The 20,718-nt window shown below is 37.9% G+C and overlaps 1 protein-coding gene across 2 annotated transcripts in view; it reads left to right on the top strand.

Annotated features, from left to right (window-relative positions):
• Positions 1 to 20,718, top strand: part of LOC122802555 (NACHT, LRR and PYD domains-containing protein 3-like) — an 826,460-nt gene that overhangs the window by 178,362 nt on the left and 627,380 nt on the right. For both annotated transcript variants that reach the window (XM_044072217.1, XM_044072216.1), the window contains exon 5: positions 11,053 to 11,139. In XM_044072217.1, the coding sequence (XP_043928152.1) occupies positions 11,053 to 11,139 (87 nt within the window). The remainder of the gene's footprint in view (positions 1 to 11,052; positions 11,140 to 20,718) is intronic.

Raw genomic sequence — 20,718 nt, 5'->3', positions numbered from 1 at the left:
GGTATGTACATGTCACTCTTAGATCTGCAGTATACATTAATGACAGCATAGCTGACATAAGTCAGCAGTATGTATACATTATTGATGATAATCTTGACCTCAGTCTGTCATATCAACAAACATGGATTTCTACAAAACCTTCAATCTCACAATATCTTCTCTGACACTGAATGAGACACTAATCCTATCTACACTGCACTCTTAGACTGCAAAGTCTGATTTCTGCAGTGGCACTTGCATCTGCCCTCTAGGTGGCATAGCTAAATAGGTGGGGGGATATAATCTCACAACAATTAGCTTGTGTGTGTGTGTGTGTGTGTGTGTGTGTGTGTGTGTGTGTGTGTGTATGGAGTTGTGCAGAGATGAACTTAACTACTGCTGTTCACAATAGAGAAGTAGCCTGGAGTTAATTTTACACTGCAGGGTGAGTCCATATCAATTTCAGACCATTATCCAACATCATCTTCTCTGCTGTCATCCTGTATACAGTACACTATCACAGTATGAAAGTCAGACTTCTGCAGTGGTGCTTGTGTTAAATATTGTGTTCTCTAGACTGAATAGCTTGATAGGCAGAGGGTTTTAAACTCACAGCAATCACCTTGTGTATGGAGTTGCACAAATATGACCTTAATTACTGCTGTCCACACTAAAGTACTAACCTGGTGTTAATTTTACACTGCAGGGTGAGTCCACATCAATTTCAGACCCTTCATGCAATAACATCTTCTCTGCAAAACCACACTGATGCCATCCTATATAAAGTGCACTCTCACAGTAAGAATGTCAGATTTCTGCATTGGTGCTTTCACTAAGTACTGTATTCTCTAGATTGCATTGCTAGATAGGCACAGGGTTCTAATCTCCCAGCACAAAACGTGTGTGGCATTGTTGAGATATGATCTTAACTGCTACTGTTTGCAATGCAGTAGTAGCCTTGAGCTAATTTTACACTACAAGGTCAGTCCACATCACTTTCAGACCCTTCTTCTAACATCATCATTTCTGCAAAAACCACACCACTCTGATGCCATCCTGTATAAAGTGGACTCTCACACAGTTAAAGTCAGACTTCTGCAGTGAAGCTTGCATTCAGCATTATGTCCTATAGATTGCACCGCTAGATTGATAAGGTGTTCTAATCTCACAGCAGTCAACTTCTGTGGGGGTGTTGGGATGTATGTATACAGCTGTGTAGATATGACCTTCACTATGGCTGTTCATAATACAGTAGTAGCCTGGAGTTAATTTTACACTGCAGGGTGAGTCCACATCAGCTGCAGACCCTTCTCGCAACATCATCTTCTTTGCAAAGCCAGACTGATGTCATCCTGTATAAAGTGCACTCTCACACAGTTAAAGTCAGACTTATGCAGTAGTGCTTGCATTAAATACTGTGTCCTCTAGCTTGCATAGCTAGATAAGAAGACAGTTCTAATCTCAAAGCAGTTGACATGTATGTGTGTGTTTGTGTGTGCATGCATATGTGTGTGGGTTTGTGTGTGTGTGCGTGTGTGTGTGTGTGTGTGTGTGTGTGTGTGTGTGTGTGTGTGTACAGTTGTTTAGATATGACCTTGACTACTGCTGACCTCAGTAAAATAGTAGGAGTTACATTTTCACAGCAGTCAACTTGTGCAAGGAGTTGTGTAAAGATGACCGTAACTACTGATGGCCTTAAACAAATAGAAGTCTGGAGTAATTTAACAGTGCAGGGTGAGCCCATGTGAATTTCAGACCCTTTTCCCAAAATCACCTTCTCAGCAACACAATGCTGATGTCATCCTCTATAAAGTGTACTCTCACACTATCAAAGTTAGACTTCTGCAGTGGTTCTTGCATTAAGTACTGTGTCCTCTAGGTTATATAACTAGATACAGGGGATTCTAATCTCATGACAGTCAACTTGTGGGGATGTATGGAATTGTGTAAATATGATCTTAACTACTGCTGGCTTAATTAAACTAGAAGTCTGAAGTAAATTTTACACTGCAGGTGAGTCCACATCAGTGTCAGACCCTTCTGTCAACATCATCTTCTTAGCAAACCAATGCCAATGTTATACTCTATAAAGTGCACTCTCACACTGTCAAAGTCAGATTTCTGTGGTAGCACTTGTATCAAGTACTATGGCTTTTAGAAGGGTGTTCCAATTTAACAATAACCAACTTGTATGTGTGATGGTGGGTATATTGGATTGCTGGAGGATTAACTCAACAGGTGTGCTTATTTGATCCCTCTCATGAAAAACATTTACATGGTCAACTCAATCTCACATCCCCTTTTCACTCTGTTCACAAATGCATACTGTCTGCAACACACTGATGAGGTCATCATTTCGATAATGCACTCTCACACCCCTAAAGTCAGACCTCCCCTGTGGCACATGCATGTAATACACTTCTGTGTAGATTTTGTCAGTCAACATGTAGGGAGTTTGAATACAGCAGTGAGACTCTCCTGACTGTGTGTTTTTTTGTGTGTGGGTATAAATGTAAATGGATGCAGGAGTGTGTTAAACCTCTTAGTATTGATTATATTTAGAATTTCACATAGCTATGGAAGTCATTTTGTACACACATATCCTTTGCATGACACAGCTGATGAGATTCTTTCAAAGATGGAGTACGGCTCACATGCAGTCAGATTGCACCTGTGGCATGTGCATATAATACACCTGTGTGTAGGTTATTTTTGTGCATAAATAGGGAGTTCAATACAGGAATGACTGTCATCTGTGGTTATGTATTTCTTCTTCTTCCTGTGCAAAACAGGCTGCAAGTACATATATGAGATATATCTATACAATGTGCTTGTGCTGTGCAATCACTTTTTCACAAAAACATGAAGGTAGTACACAATGGTGATGTCATCCCTTAAAATATAGAGTGTCACAGTCATTACATAAATCTGTAGTTGACCTCTTGTTTCAGCAAACCTTCATTAGGCTGTGATGTTAGCTATATAGTTCAATTCCCGGTGTCACTGCTTATAGTCTATGTACATGTTGTTGACAGTGCTGTCATCCACTTTTGCTATGTTCATGTGAAGATGTCATTTCCTGTTCTGAGAGTTTATTCTGCATTTCCTTTGGAAAGGCTGTATTAAAGTCTGATACTGTCATTTAAATAGATTGTCATTCCATCACATTTGTATTGAAACACCTCCTCAGGACCGAGAACATCAGATGATATAATGTATGTTGTTGTATAGTAATGCATGTGTTCCAATACAGGATTATACCCACGTTGGACATAATTGTTGTTCTGCTTTCACAGTGACAACAGCATGGGACAACAGGTTTGTTTGTGTATCTAGCATCAGGCAGTGTTGTCTGACATACAGCAAGATTCTTTCTAAATAATTACAGGGGCACATATTCCTTGATTACATGATGTAATGCTTTCACATAACCACACATATGACAATTGGCAATGCACTTATACCATGGCACATTCATTGATCCTACTCTGGTACTGATTTTCTCAAGGCTTAGGCAAGTGTTCCAAAGCATTTGTGTCCTTAACTGTTCTGCAGGAAAGATATCCTCTATCAATTATACTTTGTATGTATAGCATGGCAGAGGTCTCCCCCATCAATTTTAGCAGTTAAAAAAATTATGGCCAAATTGATTGAGTGACTTCAAACAGGTGGAGTTCGACAACTGTGATAACTGTTCCACTATAAGTGTCATTAATAGCCATATTGTTATTTGGAGGAGTTGTACAGCTTCAAATCTAGCATAGGGATTAATTTTGTGTGAATGTACTGATGTCACACAACAATCATTAAATCACATCAGTATTATCCTTTGATATGTTATACAAACACATGAACATAGCTTTGTATTTCCTGAAAGTACACATTTGTTCTGTCAATGTAATGGTGAGAGTGCTACTTTGGCACACGCATTGAGTACTGTGGTGTACACATATGTGCTTCAGTTCTTAGGTGGTATGTGTACAGACATACAGAGAAACCTTCCTTAACAAAGGAACATTGATATAGGACTGATCACATTTGTGTGCACATGAACATACACATATAATTGCCATCAGTATGACATGATGATAGGACATTCATTCTCAGGAATCTTTTCTTAATTTACACATTAATTATTTAATTTGTTCATAGGTTCATAGGTAGGTACTAGGCTATCGACCCTGGGGCCAATACAAGCCCAGTCAAAAAGGTACCCTGGCTTTGGCCACCCAAGAAAATTATTTTCCTGTGTCACTGTCAAGCAGAGCCACAGAGGTGATCCCCAGGGTGAATTTCCTATTTCCCATCCAATCATCAAGATTTTTCTTGAAGAGTGCTAATGAGGAGCTTTGTTTGATATAGATAGGCAGTTTATTCCAGAGTATGGGAAGTCTCTGGGACAGAAATCTATCCCTCCGGCATGTTCTGTTTATTGTGGTGACAAGGTTTAGGTCCCTAGAGCATGTAGTTCAGAGGGATTGGGATTTCTTTAAGTGGAGCATGTCCAACAGCTCTGGGTTTGACATAGCTTTGTATGTTAGGCAGAGATCACCTCTGAGTAGGCGATATGCGACGGAGTAAAGCTGGAGTTTTTTGAGATGGTCTGTGTAGGGCATCTGTTTGAGGCCGGTAATCCTTTTTGTGAGGTATTTCTGTGGCCTTTCCAGTTGTTGTAGATGTCTTGTGAGGTACATACCAAAAGGGCATTGTACTCTATAATGGGTCTAATGAGTGACAAGTAGAGGGGAACAATGACCTCTTTTTTTCTGGATGAGAAACCTTTTGTGATGAGGTGTGCCACGTAGAAGGATTTCCTGACTACTGTGGTGATGTGATTATCAAAGGAGAGACTACTGTCTAGCACAATAATCATTTTGTCACAATAATCATTTTTACCCACTGTTGCAGATGCCAACAATACACAGCTTTGGGGAATACATTGCATCATGGTGTGGAGTTTGCATCTGTTCCTATCTGTTGGCACAATAACTATGCAAGGGTATTGCATATGTTACACTCTGCTCCCACATTTGTAACACCACATACATCTACATGTGGGTCGCATAATTATTATTATACTGAGGTGCATAATTCCCTTCAGGGGCGATCCATCTCATACATGTATTAGGCCTATTTCTATGGTATACACAGTTAATACACAGGTCAGTGTCGAAATTTATGGCATAAATTTAATACTTGCAAATGAAAATTGTGGCTTCTGAGCCATTCCTATTGTCCAACATGTTATATGGATGTAATGCAGACTGTGCAAATATCCTGTTATGTATGTACTGTCATCTCAATTCAGCATGTCAGTGACATTCATATGTCAGGTAATTTCTCTGTGTCACATTGTGAATTTGTGTAACTGTCAAATCCTGTAATATCAGGTCTGCTTTTATTTACTTACATTTGCTCAGGAATTGTAACCACCATTAATTATTATGACATATGTATTGCAAAATCATATTATTACAAAACTGTCTTTGTGATATAATCACCTTCATATCAATTATCATACTGGGGCGGCCACGGTGGTGCAGTGGTTATCATTGCTACCTCACAGCATGAGGTTCTCTGGTTTGATTCTCAGCTGGGGTGCCTTCTGTGCAGAGTCTGCATGTCCTCTCTGTGGTCACGTGTGTTTCCTCCAGGTGCTCTGGTTTCCTCCCACATCCCAAAGACATGCAGTAGGTGGAATGGACACTCTAAATTGGCCTTAGGTGTGTGTGTGTGCCTTCTGTGGAAGGTTGGGCACCAGGCTGGCAACTTGACACTGTAAAACTCCACTGCCAATCATGAGTGGACAGATGATCCACTGTGCTGACCCCTAACCAGAAAAAGCCAAAAGAAGAATGTCAATTATCATACTAGAATTTGAACATTTACCCTCTTCCCTTACATATTTCTGTTTACATCTCTTTTGATTTCTGTGCACATTGTCATCAGTACACTTTTCCTGTTTGGTAACCCATGTATAGTAGTTCTCTTTGCAGTTTTGCATCCCCTGTTCTTATTACTGCATTCATCTGTTTCTTTTATGTGCACAGTACACTCAGTACACTTTCCCTACCTGTATACCGAATGCATTACTTGCCCCTGTGCAGCTCTTTGTGCTGTGCAAGTGAGCACACTTAACAGGTTTGTCCATAGACAGACCTCTTTTTTTACTGTGTGTGCTCAAGCTGCTCAACACAACTTCCCTGACCACCACTGTTACTGTCCATGAAAATGTGCTTGTATTCATGTTAGCCTGACAAGCAGCAAGCATATGTGATTAGCACTGTTGCTCATTGTGCTGACATGTAAACATCGTGTAGGTTTCTGTGGCTGGTGGGCTACCACAGCATTTAATTTTAATTAAATTAAGCAATTAAAAAAGTTACACATTTCTTTTTAAGTATACACTCTGTGCCTGTGGGTGCATCTTTAGGATGAAGCATGCCTGGCAATGTGGGGGATTTGATTTCTCACATTGGAAGGCTATGGCTGCCATTCCAGAGAAGAACTGCTGCTTTGATTTTCCATGAACAATTGCTTTACTCCCTTTTTATCACATTCCTAGAGAAGCATTGCCTTGCTACCACTTGATTATGTGCAGAACTTCCATGAACTTTGGAAATTAAACCACTGTTCCTTCAGCAGGTTGTGCATGTTTGTGTGTGTGTGTGTGTGTGTGTGTGTGTGTGTGTGTGTGTGTGTGTGTGTGTGTGTGTGTGTGTGTGTGTGTGTGTTTGCACAGTGCCCTGGTTAGAAATGGCAGGTTCATTAATTAGCTTGCTCAGGCTCAAACCCTGTACCTTGGCTACAGTAGGTAAGAGCCTTAACCCTATATTCCAATTACCAGACTGCTCATTTAGTCATCAGAGGTCATTGAAATGTTCTAAAATAGGTAATTTTATCCTTTATTGGTTCATACATTTTGTTTCACTGCTTAATGGAAAAAATCTTCAAAATTTAATTTTCAATGACTGTGACTTTCAGTGCATTTTCAAGGAATGTAAGTTGTAAGACAAAAGAAGTTTACTATTACTCATGCTAATTATGTTTTCAATCTGCAAGTGTTTTGTTTAGCAAATGGCTATCGGTGTTTGTGCTATACAATATGAAAGCAGCATTAGTAACAACAGGTAGCACACTTGCCTTTGATGTAGGTGGCTGTAGGTTCTACTTCCACACCATGTAGATAGATTGCTGATACTGCAGTATATTTTAAGGGGGGCAGAAATGTTGCACTCCAGAATGTGTTATCCTTTAGATGAGATGTTAAACCAAGGCCCCATCTATCTGTATTAATGGTAGGTGCTTTGAGATCTTTTACAACCACCTAAGTTATCGAAAAGACTAGGGGGAAGTTCCCCAATGCCTTGTCCAAAATTCCCTGGTAGTATTAGTAACACCAATGGTCTCCCCTGAAAAGAGGCTACTAGCATAGTGGGACTAAACTGGTCAGCAAAGCATATTTAAATTACAAGTTTTAAATTACATCTATCTCCTGTTTCATTTCAAAAGTAAAGAAAAAAATAGTATGCACACTGGCAGTTTTGAGCAGTGGGTGGGAAGGAGCCTTGGTCCATTCCCTTGCCTAGGACCCCATTTGACCATAATCCAGCTCTCCACAATAGAGTCCCTCCCTTGTGGCCAAAATGTTTTTCTCTTGTTGGTATGAATTATATTACCCAGCCAACTGGCCAAAGTTTTCTGACTCATGTACATCTAATAAAGTGTTAGCTTATACCTTCTGTGCCTCTGGTCAAGTGATCCATTACTAAGAAAAAGAAAACATCTAATCTATGTTCTATTTGGGCCAGGTGCACTACTGCATTATGGGGATCTTTTCTTCCTCTAAGGTTCCTTTTGTTATGTCTAATAGTGCTTGACTATTTATTAATTCAAAGGGGAAATTCCTGTAGAAGATATTTGTGACTCATGAATGGCAAATGCAAAACAGTTTCAATAACACAGAAGGATTGAACTCTAACTTTGCCCAAGTTGCTTCACATTTCATTCCTACCCTGGTCACTGAAGAAGTCAGTTGTATGGGACAGAAATGAGATGCCAGTGATGGCTCACCTATCCATAGGAGAAGGTGACATAGGTACTACCTCTGGCGAATTCCCAGAATTGTTTTGCATACTCTGTAGAATTTGAAAGTATGACCCCAACAAGGAATGGATGACTCCTGCTGAGCAGAACAGATGTGTAGAAGTATGCATCCACAATAAACATGACATTGTAGGCTTTGCACCATGCTTAACCACCAACAGGTGGACATCTGAAGGGGGTGTTCAAAAATCTCTTCCAACTTCGTGCTGGATGGAGACTGAGTTCCCTGACTCTCATCTCTTCCTTCTTGGCAATGTCAGATGCAGTGGGGGGGTTGGATTGAATGGGGAAAGTAAGGCCTGATGATTTGAAATTCAAAACAAAAATGTGGCCTTCACTTTATACACTTACTTGTGAAGTTAGCTGGGAGGTCCATGCATACCTTCTCAAAGGTGCCTAGTAAGAAGTGAAGCCACAAAGCAAGTGCATTCAGTAACTGTCCATCTGCATTTTGTAGGGCCACAAGGCTAGCAGACTCAGTAACTAGCTGTCTGCCCTTTTCAGCTACTCACTTAAAAATCAGCAAAAAGTTCTTGAATATCATCTGTTCATGCAATTTTCTTGAGATAGTGGTTAGCCTCTGTTATTCCCTGACTATTAAGGGAATACTGGGGCTTTCCCATACTGGACAGAACCAGTAGTGGAATGCCATCTATTGTGTACATCAGCAATAATACATTTTGCCAGTACAAGTAATACTTACTGAACCTTTGCCATATTCAGTATGTTTTCCTCTAAAATAGCTTGGTTATGGCTCAAAGTACTTTTGTTCTTCTGTAGCAGTTTGATTCTAATGTAGATTGCATTTAGTTTGTGTGATGGCTTCAACGACTATTTTGGAGAAAACAACAGTTACAATAGTGTAGCTACTGGTGTTGTTTCCTCATAGCACTTAGTTCTACAGTTCTGTTCCTTTCTGGGCTGCCTTCTGTGTGGAGTCTGCATGCCCTTATGTCCATATGCACTTTTTTCATAGACTCTAGTTTCCTCCTACATCACTAAGACATGTAAGACATGCCCTAGGTGAACTGGTTGTCCTCCAAATTTTCAGTTTTTATGCATACAATGAGTAAATGTAGGCATATATATATATATATATATATGGGTCTACCTGATAACACCAACACACCAAAACACCGACAACGAAATAACCAACACGAAAAAAACGAAAAAAAAAAAGTTCAAAAACACGACACTTCACATGCCCGACAAACCAAAATCCCGACAATCAACAAAACAAATACCTTTCCTGAAAAACACACACACACAACACAAGTACACCAAAAACCTTACAAACCTTCACTAAACCTAACATACACAACTATCTATGCACTTACCTTAACCCAAACCCTAACCCTAAGGTCTGTCACTATCGCACACTTACCTTACCCACACCCTAATCCTAACTTACTTAATCCGCCCCTAACCTTCAAGTCCGTCACTATCGCACACTTACCTTACCCGCACCCTAACCCTAACTCACTTAACCCGCCCCTAAACCTAAACTCCATCACTATCGCACACTTACCTGACCCGCACCCTACCCTAACATCCATCACTATCACACACTTACCTTACCCACACCCTGACCCTAACGTCCGACCCTATCGCACACTTACCTTAACATGTCGGTGTTCTCAGAGTCGGGATTCTCAACTGTCGGTCTTCTCCATTGTCGATCTTCCGGTGTCGGTGTTCTCATTGTCGGTGATCTGCGATTTTGGCATTTTCAGGTAGACCCATATGTTTGTGTGTGTGTGTGTGTGTGTGTGTGTGTGTGTGTGTGTGTGTGTGTGTGTGAGTGCCCTTTAATGATCTGGTGCCCCATCCAGGATTTGTTTCTCTGCCCTACATCCTTTGTATCATTTGTATGGCAAGATAGGTCCTTGCTCCACTCTGAGACCTTGAATTGGATAAAGTAAATATTGTATAATGAATGAATGAACTGAGTATTTGATTTTTATTCTAGTGAGTATAGTTTACTATGCTTGATAATACCTGTATTTATAAGCTTTCAGTATGAAGAGTGACCAAGAGCTTTTTACTGTACAAGTTAAAAAATACCGTAAATCATATCAAATATGTAAACACATATTAATTCATTAAAGTCACACAGTTTACTCTTCAGCAAATCAAATGCATTCCTAAAATCATCAACTCGTGCTTAAATATTACCCTGTAACACAAATACCATTAGAAGACACATGTCAGTAGATGGTCATTGGGCTCCCAAAAGTAATAAAGCCTGTGTTTCCTACTTCATCTTAAATATTTTCAGTTGCAAATGCATTTCAATTCATGAAAATTAAAGCATTATCTAAGAAATGCATGCAATGCAATGCATATTTATGTGAAATATTTTGTAAATGCTGGCATCCAGACTTGTAAATTACTGTATCTTGATATTCTTCTCCAGCAGTTATTTTGTAGCCTCAGGACTTGTTGAACAAGCAGTTATATGCAAAAAAGAATGGCTACTGTCATTACACAAATTGGCAGTGAAATATATTGAGGCATAGTCAACACAAATTTGCAAAGAATTTTATATCAGTATTGCGTGCTTTCAAAAGTGTGCATGTTACAATCATTATGAGTTCTGAATACTAATACCTCATTTTCTTACGTGATCATTTTATTCTTACACATGCATACACACACACACACACACACACACACACACACACACACACACACACAAACACACACAAACATGCGCACATACACACACACACACACAGACGCACACACACACACACACACACACACACACACACGCACACACACATATAAACATGCACACACAACACACACATGCACACGCACACACACACACACACACACACACACACACACGCATGCACATAAACACATACATCTGAAAACAGTAATGAATCTGTTTTTTTTTTGCATCATATAATATAGTTCTATTTTCCACATGCATTTTTGTCATCATATTTTGTTTTTCAGGTTGGGAGAGCTGTTTCTTTCAAAAGAGTTTGCAGAGCATGTCACCCACTTGGTCAGTGCTTCTAAGAATAAGGTTCGAGAAATAAGGTAACAAACATTATATCAAATGGCTTCTTCATGTGAATATATGTATTTTAGTTATTCCATGAGTGTCCAGTTATCAATAACACTAGAATAATCACTAAAAGAAGTGCTGACTTACCGTGTTTAAATTTTGTGTCCAAAGTGTTTTTTTATTTCTTGGTGGAATTTTATTGGGGTTTTAGAGAGGTACCATGTTAAGCTTACACAGTGTATTTACAGACCCTGAATAAGTGGTTAAGTATACCAAAGCCACCAAGTCACACAAGAAAGACTGGGCTGGATTCATGAGCAGCTACATGTTGTGCCTTGATACACACATAATAGCATGCTATTTTGTTTTTATTAAAATGTGAAGGTAAATGACAGAGTATGATAATGAAAGCATAATGAGCTGAATTACATGCCAATTAACCAATCCAAGATGGTAGAGCCATTCAGGAAGCTAGAAAGTAATTGTGTACACTTGGTTTAGCTCTTGACATGAACTCCAAAACCTATTGAAATACAGGCACAATCACAATTGGGGAAAAAAAAGCAATGCTAGGGCTGATGATGATGTCTTGCATGTTTATGTGCAACAGGTTCAAATCTATGCTACTCCTGCTGCTACTGCTGACATACCTTGGCCAAGGTGAAGAAGAGTGTTCGAACCCTGTTTATCATATCATGAACTGCATGATATCAAAATAGCAGAGCAATACAGGTGGATAGGGAAACACTCCAGAAACTCTGTAACCTCTGCAGCCCCCACCTCAGACCCAGGGGAAATCGAGGAGTACCTATACCAGTTGAAATTAATGTATGTGTAGTATTAAGGATATTAGCCACTGGTACATTCCAGAGACTGACAAAGGATATAGTAGGGATGTCATGGGCCTCAGCCTCCAGAATATTGCACTAGTTTCTTAATGCTATGCTAGAACATGCAAGGGAGTACATCTATTTTGCCCAACACCCCAGAGGAGAGAGCAAAAATAATGCAGGAATGTTATGCTGTAGCACATTTCCCTTGAAAGTTTAGGGGCCATAGACTGCACTCACATAGAAATAAAGCCCCACCTGGTGAATAGGGAAAGACATCCATCAACAGGAAGGCGTTCCAGTCATTCACCTGCCAGGTTGTCTGTAATGCCCAAGGGATCATCCTTAATATGTGTGCTATCACCCCAAGTAGTTACTATGACTCACACATATGGCACATCGTTCAGCTTTACACAAGGTTTGCCAGAGGTGATGTTCCACAAGGCCATCTACTGGGTGATGCAGGTTATACACTGAAACCGTGGCTTATGGCACCCATCAGACATGCCCACACCACCACTGAAAAATGATACAGTGATGCCCACACTCAAACTAGACACATTGTAGAGCATGCGTTTGGCATGATGAAGCCATGGTTGTAGTGTCTAGACACATCAGGAGGTGCCCTGCAGTATGACCCAGGCACTTGCACAGAAATTCTCACAGTCTGTGCCATTTTGCATAATATCATCTTGAAGAAACAGATGTAACAGGGAGGACAAGGGCCAGGACCACGCATTCCTGGACCACAGTCAAGGCCAGCATTTGCAGCACATTCAGAAGTGGATTCTGAAGAAGAACCTCCAGCTGCAGAGGTAGACAACAGGCGTAGGCTTGTACAATATGCCCTTGCCCTGGTTAAGATGCTAAGGATAGCACACACACTCACCACCTAAGAAATACACATAACAACCTAAGTACATACAAAGAGTAAAACTGATGACAGCCAACATCCACATACTTTACCTGCCCATGTAATGGCTGTGTACTGATAGCATTAGACATCAACATCCTCAAAGTACATAAGTCATACATACAGTAATGTCAAGGTAAGTGTGGAACCTGTATTATGAAAACAAATGTGTAAGATAAAGGTAACTCATATACCGACAGACAGTTGTTAAGTGTACTCAAGCAGAAACTTTGTGAGGTGGCCATCAATGGCATTATCAGATTTTTTTGACTATGTGCAATATACTGCAATGCATTGTACACAATAACTTGCATCATGCCAGTCAGTTACTCACTGTAGATTAAGCTTTCAACAGGACAATTATAGCAACAGTTTCACAAGTAGAGCAATAAGCAGGAATGCAATATCACTGTTTTGAATGCATGACTTACAATACTAACATGTGCAAAAACACCTCAAATTTTCTTATGTAATACATAAGCATAAAATCAACATTGTCAGGAAAACTCACTTAGCTATCCACTCTGCATCATACATATATGCAACTCTAAGTCAAAACAAAACGAACAAATGGTATGGCGCAGTCATCATTATTTGCACAGAGGGAGGGAAACACAGACATTTATTAAAGCTGAACATTTGGGGGAGTGGTCAAGATGGTGAGCAGTTTGCAGTTTTATTTATTATTTTTTTTTTTTTTTAGCTCTGGTTCATTTTAAAATCTGAGAGTACTTTTACTAAAAAAACTCAAATAGAATATTTCAAAACTTGATGGATTCATAACTGAATATCTGCAGAAATATGTACTACAAAATTGTTTGAAACTCTTTTAATTGTTTTGTCCTGTCAAGAAAACTAGAAAAACTAAGTGCCTCAGAATGAGCCACTCTAAGCCAGAGTACAGGACAGCACTATGAAAAAAAGGCATACAGACTATAGTAAGTAACATCAGTGAGTTATCCCTAAAGATAGATAAACTGGAAAGCAAAATGGACAATGTTGAAAAAGAATGTAAAAAACAAGTTAAAGTGGTGAGTGAATCCATTAAACAACAACCATCACAAATCTTGAGTATAGAAGAGGCAATGTCTGATTTTGATGGAAGATTTCTTGAAAAATGAGAATAATGTTGAATTTCTTCTGAAACAAAACAACTTATGCTGGGGGGAAAAATAGAAAAAATAGAAGACTTATAGAATAGATCTCAAAGGAATAACATCAGGATTTGCAGGATTCCTGAAAAAGAAGAAGGAGACAGTATGATTCAATTCCTTAATACCTGGCTGCCTAAAACTTTGAACCTGCCTGAAGCTTTTCCTTTGGTATCGAAAGGGCACATAGATCACTTTCTAACTCATCTTAAAGAAAAAACACCTTCACCAAGGTCAGTGATCATAAGATTTTTTTCTCAAGTCAAGATACGGAGTTGGTCTTGAAAGCTGCATGGACTAATTATCCAGTTAAAATCAAAGAAAATACTATAAGATTTAACAATGACTATTCAACATTAGTGATGTCAAAGAAAAAAGCATGTGTGCCACTTGTTAAAAGCTTAAAGAAAAACAATATTAAAGTACAAATCTTTTTTCCAGTAAAAATAAGGATTTACCTTCCAGAAGCAAAGAAAATTTTTAACACCTTGGAAGATGTAATGGACTTTATACAGGAAAAATAAAATCCTAGAAAAAACTTAAGAAATGGACCGGAATCTATCAACATCTTTGAAGAGAAATGCATCAAGAGATGGTTGGTTAATAAAAGAGAAAAATAGTAAAAAAAAACAGAAAGAAAATGAAAATCAGTGTATTTCATGGGTATAAATTTTTAGTAATTTCAAGAAGTGCTTGAATACTTATGAACAGGTGCTGAATATTACTTTTTACAAGGTAAAATATTTATATCTTTCTTTCCCTACTTCAAATGGTTACTAGTTCCATTTTTTAAATGTTAGAGTTTGATTCTTTAGCTATATATGAAATTAAAGCCACTTACTTTCATTTAGAGTTTAAAAGGTTAAACTTTTCATTTTATTAAAAGGTAATCATTATTATGATGAAACTTAGGGGGCATACTTTCTGATATCTTGGCATAGTTGAGTAATGTACTACTAAATATAATGCAAGATACAAAAAAATGACAAAAAGGAGGCCTGTTAAGTTACATTCTGGGTTCTTCAAATAGTCCAGTAGTGTGTTACTGATAGTATACTTGGCATGCAATAGCACCCAGGAAAGACATGCTATGTTATAAACAAAGTATAAAAAGTACAGTTTTTTACATATATATATATATATATATATATATATGTGTATATATATATATATATATATATATATATTTGTGTGTGTATATATATATATATATATATATATATATATATGTGTGTGTGTGTGTATGTGTGTGTGTAAAAGTTACTATTGGAATGATATCAAATAATTACAGTAATATTCACACTTTTACAGGTTAAACTTGGATCACACATAACTGTCATTCTTCTAATGCAAATTTATATGCTATGTCTCCTTTAAAAATGAAAGTCTGCTTTATATTAAACATCTCATAAAGATACTGCTTGCTGAATCATTAAATGTCATTTCTTTGAATGGAATGGCTTTTTAGTGGTTGGGATACTTTGAGATGTTTTTTGTTGTTTTTTTGGGTGGTTTGAAGAGGTTTGAGGGCTTGATGTGTGGTGTGAAGGTGGCTAAGATTCACTTCCGAGCATTTTTGTGTGAATTGTAACTGGTTGGCTGTTTGTTTTCAACCCCTTATCATGGAAGCCAGATTGAAACAACTTAGAGTCATGAGCACTTGTGTGATGCTGCGAGAGTTCGGAAAATTCTAAGAACTGTCCAGGTCACTTCCTCCTGTCTAAAAGTAAATAGTCATAATACTTTGAATCATATGTTAAGATGTCAAAGAATACAAGTTAGAGAATAAGCAAAAAGCAGTGAATTGCATTCTAAACTACTGTCAGTTATTTCATAGTTCTGAATGCTTCCTACTGATAGAATACTTAGCACACAATATAACTCAGGAAAGTTATATTATGTTATAAACAAAGTATAAAAAATATAGTTTGTTACATATATAAAAGTTATTATTGGAATGTTATCAAATAATTGGAGTAATATTCACACCTTACATGTTAAACTTGAATCACACACAACTGTCATTCTTTTAATGCAAGTTTATATGCTACATTTCCTTTAAAAAATGACAGTCTATTTAAAAGAATGACAGTTGCATGTGATTCAGGTTTAACGTGTAAGGTGTAAATATCAGTAGGAAGCATTCAGAACTATGTAATAACTGACAGTGGTTTAGAATGCAATTCACTGTCTTTTGCTTATTATCTAACTTGTATTCTTTGACATCTTAACATATGATTTAAAGTATTTTCCTCCCACATCTCAAAGACATGCTGTAGGTGGATTGGACACTCTAAATTGGCCCTAGGCGTGAGTGCGTGCATGTGTGTGCCTTCTATGGAAGGTTGGGCACTGGGCTGGTAACTCAACACCATAAAACTCCACTGCCAGTCATGAGCGGACAGGTGAGGTGATCCACTGTGGCGACCCCCTAACAAGGAAAAGCTGAAAGAAGAAGAAGAAGTCTATTTTACATTAAACATATTATACAAATAGTGCTTACTGAATCATTAAATGTCATTTCTTAAAATACAACAGCTTTTTAGTGGTTAACATACTTTGAAATGTTTTTGCAGTTTTTTTAGTGGTTTGGAAGGGTTTGCAGTATTGATGTATAATGTAGAGGTCTTGGATTCACTCATAGGCATTTTTGTGTGAATGGTATCTGATAAACTGTTCATATTCAAGCCCTTGTCATGAGAACCAGCCTGAAAAGGCTTAATTAGAGTCATGAGCACTTTTGTGATGCTGCGGGAGTTCTGAAAATTTAAGAACTGTCCAAGTTACTTCTTTCTGTCTAAAAGTATATAACCATAATATTTTGAATCATATGCTAAGACATCAATGAATACAAGTTAGATAATAAGCAAAGACAGTGAATTTCATTCTAAACCGCTGTCAGTTATTAAATACTTCTGAATGCTTGCACTATACCTAAAGGATTGTTTATATAGTAGCCTATACAATGACACTTATGATAACATTTAAGATTGTGTTTCTCTGTTATTGTCTCTTTTTAATGATAACAAAACATAATATCTCAGAACAATTTATTATAGAAAATTTGAATCTTAAAACATTTAAAAGTGAAGATTATTCAGTTTTTTTTCAAATACTATTAGACATAACATTTAAGGAAAAATATGACTGAATCTAATGGTAGTACTAGATTAATGAGCATCAAATACATAAGGGTAAATATAAATATTCTAATATATGACACTCTACCCTTGGATTATAGCTAAAATATAAGACATAGGAATATAGTAATAATACAAGACATAGTATATGAACAGAAATAGAGATCAGTTAAAGAATATAACTATGTCTACAAGGGTGGGAGGCTAGCATAGTTGTTAAGGTATTCACCATATAGGCACAAGGTGCAGAGATTGAGTCTCACATGAAATAATTGGCTGGGCTTGGAATGGTCCACAAGAATAGTTAGCTTGGTACTAATTTATGAACTTATGATCCTATGAACAGTTTTACACATTGTAAAAAGATATAAAACCATCTGACCTATAAATTAATAAATATGAAAATAACAACTGAAGTCGTCCTTATAGTAGACCAGGGAGATAATGTGAGGTACAGGGAAAGATGATTGTAGAGATATTCAGTTTGGTCAATTTACAATAAAAATTCTGAACAACTGTTTAACTTTTCTTATTCATAATAACTCACTGATGGGCTCTTTTAAGTTGGTGCACACTAACAAGATAAGACACATTAATATGTATCAGAATCATGAGCTAAAGCATTGCTAGTCTAATGAAGAGTATGACAGGTAGTTTCTTCATTTTGAATAAACTAGGAGTGGGTAATTCCATGTCAGAATGTTTTAGGATTATATCATTAGGTAATTTTTTATTTGTTTCAAATGTTTTGTCCATAGCTGAAGATTTCATATTGTTGTATATATAAAGTATATAATAGGTTCTGTACATAAATGTGATTTCATTACACCTGCGTTTTTTCTCTCTTATATAAATGTCTGATTTTAAATGTATATCTATTAACATTAATGGATTGAATAGTCCAGTAAAGAGGGGGAATCTGTTCAAATACTTGCAGTCACATAAAGCTCAAATAGTATTTACACGGGAAACACATTTACTTAATAAAGATGTAAATACATTTTCATTAAATAATTATTTGGTTATAGCAGGTTCGGCTTTTGAGCTAAAGGAAGAGGCACCCTCATTTTGGAAGAATTCACCAGTAATGCCTAAAGTAAAAGATACCTAGTTCACAAAAAATGGTATGTTAAGCATTGTTATAACTGAATGGAACAGAAAACTATATACATTGTTGAACTCTTATTGGATTCCAGGGGTTGGAGCTAAAAATGCAGAAAATTATTTAGATACTATAGCCTGTTACATGAAAAGTGAAGTCAAACTTGCTGGTGATTTTAATTATATTTATCAGATAAAGATTCCACTGCAAATAAAAAGCTGAGAATCACATCTTCAGCCAAACACTTAGCAAATTTTGTAAATCTAATTAATTTAATGGATATTTATGAGCTAAGGAAAACAAACTCTCTCTATCTATATTACATCATGCACCATCCATGGCAGCTCCAGGCGGGTGACATAATCACTACCGCCACCAATACTCCAGGAAGGTACCACTGCACTAGCAGCAAGGGCAATACTACCTGATGTAGATGGGCCAGAGAATGCAAGGGCTGTGGAGGCATGGAGGCAGTACTGCCAGGTTGCATCCCAGAGGTAATGAGTTTTGGTGCACCAGCCAGTGGGGATTTGGTAGGCTGAGTTGCAGCAGTTGGCCTACCTCCCTGTGCTGAAAAGTGTTTTGTTGTCAGGAAGGTATGACATCAGAAACAGTGTGATTCCAGGTATTCCACAAAAAAAAGGAGAGAGAGAGAAAGACAAGGGGTACCATGAAACAAAAAAAGAAAACAGATTATTAGAACCATGAAATGTCACATCCTTGCTTTACTACAATAAATATCATTTTCTTATCATAGTAGCTATAAACATTTCACAATCGCAAAACTGATTGTAAAGTGTTTCAAGTAATCCTACAAATATGCAAATATTCCATATATGCTTTTAAAGATTCTACATATTAACTTAAGAACATAGCATTAATTCAAATATTGCTGCATTTCAAATGTAAAAATTATACTTGTTGAATGTGAAACTGATTACTTGTGGGAATTGAAACCCCATAATCTGAATACACTATAACACTTGCCTAATATACTTACCAAGGGCTACAATAGAAAGCATGCATGCTTGCTGTTACAGTTAAGAAAAGCATGCTAAACTTGATACTGATCTATGAAATCACAATATATTTTATAACAATCAGGGTCACGTGTGCTGTATACATGGCCCTTGCCTCTCTGAGTCGCTCCAACTTCTCAGAATGTGCCTCTCTGCTCACCAAGATTTCCTCAGCAGCTGTAAAATATAAAATGAAAGAAGAGGTATGAAAGCATTATGCATACCAGTCTTGGCTATCTATAAAATTCCATATCATTTAAAGTTGCTTGATCTGTATACTTACACAACTGAGGGTGTCTGCAGTTCTAAACTCATCCAGCCACAGATCAAATTGTGCTGCTTGCACCTCCTTTAGTCACTGCAGTGGTGCCTACACTGCTCCCCAGTGCATGGTATACCAGTTGCAGTAGAGACAGCATTGGCTAGGCTGTTCCAAGCCTCAGCCTTGTACTAAGACCTGGCATAGTCCCCTTGTAGCAGCCTATGGCTGCACCGCTTCACGAAGAGTGCAGCAAATATTTTTAACTCCTCCACACCCACCTCTGCACCCTGAATTTGGCACTATCCTTCCTATCTCCTGTCATGTCTACAAATGTTCCCCAACAACAGTTGAAATGGTTTCCTGCCAATTTTTTATATTGTGTTTTACAACTAGTATGCAAACATGCCAACCACATTTGCATGATGGTAAGTAAAGAGAAACATTGTCAAACAAAGAGAAAGAGAGTTTAAGAAATAGCAAGGTTAATGTGACATTTGGCATTGATTTATTGCATGTGTGCTGCTACACCTGGTCACACTTTGTCCATTGGTCAACACTGAAATGCTAAATGACTTGACTTTTAAGCCATGACGTTGGAGGGATAAATGGGACAACCTGGCACATATTTTGTGGGGGCTTACACACTGCTAAAAGTAATTTGATCAAATAATTAAAACCCACCACACTCTCTGCTGATCAACTCCCCCGCTGAGTGCCTTCAAAAGTCAGCTGATGCTATTGCCTACCCAGTATCAATACTAATTAATCAAATCATAATAGAAGCTAGAATCCCCACCATCTGGAAAATATCCTATGTAATCCCACTTCATAAAGGAGGCAGCTCTACTGAATTCTCCAATTATAGACCAATAGATTCTCTCCACTTGCAAAGATTATGGAAAAATGAATTCACAGACAACTCATGCACCACCTAATCCAGAATCACCTCATGGCAGATACGCAACACGGCTTCTGTCCACACCACAACACTACTTCAGCCCTACTAGCTTTCACCAACACCACAAACCATAATCGCAACAACAATCACATATCCTCCGCCCTCTTCTTGGATCTTTCCAAGGCATTCAACATGGTTGACCACCAACTTCTAATACACACTCTGCAGACATTCTGTCTAGATACTAAGGCCCTTCAGTGGTTTACATCCTACCTGAATGGGAGACAGCAGGCTGT

The sequence above is a fragment of the Protopterus annectens genome, chromosome 5.part0, assembly GCF_019279795.1.
Source record: "Protopterus annectens isolate FY-2018-M chromosome 5.part0, PAN1.0, whole genome shotgun sequence".
NCBI classification, from domain to species: Eukaryota; Metazoa; Chordata; order Ceratodontiformes; family Protopteridae; genus Protopterus; species Protopterus annectens.
The sequence above is the reverse complement of the archived record's forward strand: the minus strand, read 5'-3'. Positions and strand labels throughout refer to the sequence as shown.